Source organism: Sprattus sprattus (genome assembly GCF_963457725.1).
Source record: "Sprattus sprattus genome assembly, chromosome: 2".
NCBI classification, from domain to species: Eukaryota; Metazoa; Chordata; class Actinopteri; order Clupeiformes; family Clupeidae; genus Sprattus; species Sprattus sprattus.
In genome coordinates this window covers 8,451,989-8,456,988 of record NC_137921.1, presented here as the reverse complement: position 1 = coordinate 8,456,988, position 5,000 = coordinate 8,451,989, and the positions used below count along the sequence as shown (strand labels likewise).

Here is a 5,000-nt window from a genome sequence, read left to right as displayed (position 1 = left end):
GTACTTCCTGTCTGTGTTGGTCATTTGAAGCCAGATGTGGTACTTCCTGTGTGTGTTGGTCATTTGAAGCCAGATGTGGTACTTCCTGTGTGTGTTGGTCATTTGAAGCCAGATGTGGTACTTCCTGTGTGTGTTGGTCATTTGAAGCCAGATGTGGTACTTCCTGTCTGTGTTGGTCATTTGAAGCCAGATGTGGTACTTCCTGTCATGTTGACCCCCTCTCCGTCTGTGTGCCCTCCTCTCGCAGGAAGCAGACACGGATGACAACCAGGGCACGCTGGACTTTGATGAGTTCTGCTCCTTCTACAAGATGATGTCCACGCGCCGTGACCTGTACCTGCTCATGCTCACCTACAGCAACCACAAGGACCACCTGGACACCAACGACCTGGCACGCTTCCTGGAGGTGGAACAGAAGGTACGTGTGTGTGTGTGTGTGTGTGTGTGTGTGTGTGTGCAATCTGTCACCGCAGGCTGATAGAGTTGCTTGTTAAAATACCTGGAGCATCTGTGCTTTTTCCAGAGTGACAGGTGTGTGTGTGTGTTTCTGGGTGAGCTTGCTTGTGTGTGTGTGTGTGTGTGTGTGTGTGTTTGTGTGTGTGTGTTTGAGCCTGTGTGTGTTTATGTGTGTTTTTCGGTCTGTGCAGAGTATGTTGGCGTGTATATATACATAGGAAATGTATGTGATGATTGGATATGCCTCAGAAACATCTGGCTTACCTAATTAGATGTGTGTTTCCAGGACATTATGCCTCTATATAGCTATTGTGCACAGAGGTTTGTGTGCGATGTTTTGAACATATGCGTGTGGGCCAGTATTTATCCATATTTACTCATGCGTAGCATCTGACATGCCCATACTGCCTGCAGGGAGGTGTCCTTGTTCAGCTGTCCGTCTGTTTGTATGAGCATTGAGTGTGTGTGTGTGTGTGTGTGTGTGCGTGTGTGTGTGTGTGTGTGTGTGTGTGTGTGTGTGTGTGTGTGTGTGTGTGAGGGAGTAAATATGCGACCCTCAGGCTATTGGCATATACCGACAAAATATGGACAATGAGCAGAACAGATGTGGTTGTTAAAAACATTGAGTGTCCTTCAGTCAAGTGCGTCAGTCACTATAGTTGCATGGGTCTGTGTGTGTGTGCGCAGTTTGAACACGATACCAACACACCGGGGCCTGATTAAAAGGGCGATGAGGGTCTGATTAAAAGGGTTAGGTGCATGAGCAAACAGAGGCGTCTGAGAGAATGCCTGGGCAAATGTAATTGTGGGGGGGTTGGGGGGGGCAACAGTATTTAATAACTTTTGTAGGGCACAACATGTGGTTAGGTAGGAGGACATGGGTAGATGTTTTTGCCATCTTTAGTAGCAGAGCTCTTTAGCGTGGGCTCCAGCATTATATGGGGCTCTGAGGTGTGTGTATGAGTGGAGTGTATGTGTGTTCAGTGGAGTGTGTGTGTGTGTGTGTGTTCAGTGGAATGGGGTGCTGCTGTTTGATTGAGATGAGTGTTTGCTCCTGGCAGAACAAAAGTGGCCAATTTCCATCCTCAACATCACTGTGATGCCTCCTCTCCCTCTCCCTGTGTGTGTGTGTGTGTGTGTGTGTGTGTGTGTGTGTGAGCGTGTGCTCCACACTATACTGGAAAGCTTTGTTGTTGCTGTTGAGAGTATCCTAAATGGGGCTGTGTGTATGTATGCGTGTGTGTGTGTGTGTGTGTGTGTGTGCGCCTGCGGGTGTGTTCATGGGTCTCACTGGGTTTAAGCTCACCTTGCATGTTATGTCAGGTCAATCTGAGGTTTAAACACTGACTATGTGTGTTCTTTTTGAGAAGGCCACTCTCTCTCACACACACACACACACACACACACACACACACACACACACACACACACACACACACACACACACATACACACACAGACTATCTACCTGATCATCACTTCCTGTCACAACAGAGATCTCTGTCTGTCACACACTGAGGATAAACCTGCTGAAACACACAGAAGAGCCAGAAAACTGAGAGAGGAGTAGGGACCACAACACAAATAGCCTTCTGAGCAGACATCCTGACACAAACGGAATACATAATAGCCTTCCTCTCCTCTCCTGTGTGTGTGTGTGTTTATGTGTGTGTGTTTGTGTGTGTGTTTATGTGTGTGTTTGTGTGTGTGTGTGTTTGTAATTGGTAATCAGGCTGTCAGGAGACAAATAGCTTTCATTAGCTGAGATTAGCGTGTGGTAAACATTTCACTTATCATTGTGTGCAAAGAATCAGACGGCAGCCACATAATCATATTGCCTACTGTAGGAGTGACTCTGGCCCAAAAGGGAGGATGTCTTCATCTCATGCCTGTATATTTCTGTACTTGGCTAAACGCAAGCATTTAAAGCAGGGGTCTCAAACTCAAATTACCCGTGTGGCCGATGAACGTCCAGTCTGGTCATTAGGGGCCAGACTTTTACGGTAAACGTTGGGATGGCCCATATAAATCAATGTAGCTCTTTTTTTTTTTCAAATCAATGGAACTTTGCGGGCCGGATAAAATAGCTTGGGGGGCCGGAATTGGCCCGCGGGCCTGAGTTTGAGACCGCTGATTTAAAGCAAGGATGCAAAGGTAAGAGTGAACAAACTCGCACAATAACATTTCCATCAGCCGTATTGTTATCCTGTGTTGTGTAGTTATGGCTTTATGCAAAATCTCGCTTTTTATTTACTACTTCAAGTATACATTCACACAACTGCCGTTACTTCAAGTATACATACACAAATGTGCCATTACTTCAAGGATACATTCACACAAGTGCCATTACTTCAAGGATACAATCACACAAGTGCCATTACCAGGCTTCAGCTGTGGCTTTTGTATCTCAAACCGAATGTAAAGTTACTGGATGTTAAAATTATTGGGTGATCGGGGAGCCATCTTGATTCCCCTGAGCTTTCTCATAAAAGGCACCAGGCAGTTCTGGACTCGTAAGAAGGCATCTGTCCTGCACTTTGAGAGTGAGAATGAGAGTGAGAGTGTGTGGGTGTTGGTGTGGGTGTGTATGTGGGGGTGGGTGTGGGTGTGGGTGTGTGTGTGGGATAGGTTAAGTCATCAGATGCCTTTATGCTGATCCAGTATGTACTGCATTATTCAGTTCAATTCAAGTTTATTTCTATAGGGCCTATAACAATTGAAATTGTCTCACGGCGCTTTACAGAGCCCAGGGCCTGAACCCTGTAGAGCAAGTACTAAGGCGATAATGAGTCCATATCATCTCTTTTTGGGATGGGGAATAGAAGATTGGGACTGTGCAGCACATCAGCACACTGCTGCCTCTCTGGGTGTGGAGTGGAAGGTGATGCTGATTATGGTACGATCCACTGTGTGTATCTCCGGGTGTGGGGTGGAAGGTGATGCTGATTATGGTACGATCCTCTGTGTGTATCTCTGGGTGTGGAGTGGAAGGTGATGTTGATTATGGTACGATCCACTGTGTGTATCTCTGGGTGTGGAGTGGAAGGTGATGTTGATTATGGTACGATCCACTGTGTGTATCTCCGGGTGTGGGGTGGAAGGTGATGCTGATTATGGTACGATCCTCTGTGTGTATCTCTGGGTGTGGAGTGGAAGGTGATGTTGATTATGGTACGATCCACTGTGTGTATCTCTGGGTGTGGAGTGGAAGGTGATGTTGATTATGGTATGATCCGCTGTGTGTGTCTCTGGGTGTGGAGTGGATGGTGATAGTGATTATGGTACGATCTGGTGTGTGTATCTCTGGGTGTGGCGTGGAAGGTGATGGTGATTATGGTACGATCCACTGTGTGTATCTCCGGGTGTGGGGTGGAAGGTGATAGTGATTATGGTACGATCCGCTGTGTGCTGCCTTATGAGCTAGTATCTGTTTTTAAGATGGAGAACAGACGATGCAGAACACAGCTGTCTCTCTGGGCGTGGAAAGTGGGCCATATGGTGACTTAATGCAGACCTTCCCTAGACAGGGCACATATGCATTTTTCGGGGAAATATCTTTTGGTTGTGACTGGAAACGCCAGACTGCTGTTGACATATTATTCATCTTTCTCCAGGGAACTGAAAGATAGGACTTCTCAGCTGGAGCTTAAAGCTAGTCTTTCTGCTCGTGGTTAAGTGCTCAGCAGACAGCACAAGAGTGCGAACACACACACACACACACTCACACACACACACACACACCACCACAGACAGATTAAATTGGGGTTTCCACTTCAAATGAACATTAGCAGACATCTCAGAGTAAAATAGAGCAGCTGTCTAATGGTGCTTCAGCGTAAAGCTGTTTTTAACGCTCATTAGGAACCCAGGCCTTTTTGGGCTAATAAAGCGGCTACATTTAACATGGTGGAGAGAGAGAGAGACAGAGAGAGACAGAGAGAGACAGAAAGAGAGACAGAAAGAGAGACAGAAAGAGAGGCAGAGAGAGAGGCAGAGAGAGAGGCAGAGAGAGAGGCAGAGAGAGAGGCAGAGAGACAGACAGACGGATAGAGAAAGAGAGGGAGAAAAGGGGATAAAGAGAGAGAGATGGATGGAAAGAGGGAAAAAAAGAGCAATTTGTGCTGGTTGATACTTTTAAATGTGCGTGGTTAGGCATGTGTGCGCTGTGTTTATGGGGCTTGGGTGGGTAGGCGGTTAACACACTTTCAGCCCCTTTTCACACTGCAGTTCACATCTGAGCTCTCTGGGTCTGCTGAACAACCATATACACACAAACACACACACACACACACACACACACACACACACACACACTCCAATGAACAGCCATAGGCACACTAGTGTTTATCAGGGGGATTGATTAGCTGCAGGCACCATTAACACACATACACACACACACACACACACACACACACACACACACACACACACATACACACACACACACGTACACACACACACACACAGTCACATAAAATACATACAAACACACACACTCACACACACACATGCACATAAAAACACGCACACACACATACACATAC

The 5,000-nt window shown here is 46.7% G+C and overlaps 1 protein-coding gene across 1 annotated transcript in view; it reads left to right on the top strand.

Annotated features, from left to right (window-relative positions):
- Positions 1 to 5,000, top strand: part of plch2a (phospholipase C, eta 2a) — a 71,980-nt gene that overhangs the window by 34,567 nt on the left and 32,413 nt on the right. The window contains exon 5 of the mRNA XM_080858022.1: positions 248 to 418. Within this exon, the coding sequence (XP_080714148.1) occupies positions 248 to 418 (171 nt within the window). The remainder of the gene's footprint in view (positions 1 to 247; positions 419 to 5,000) is intronic.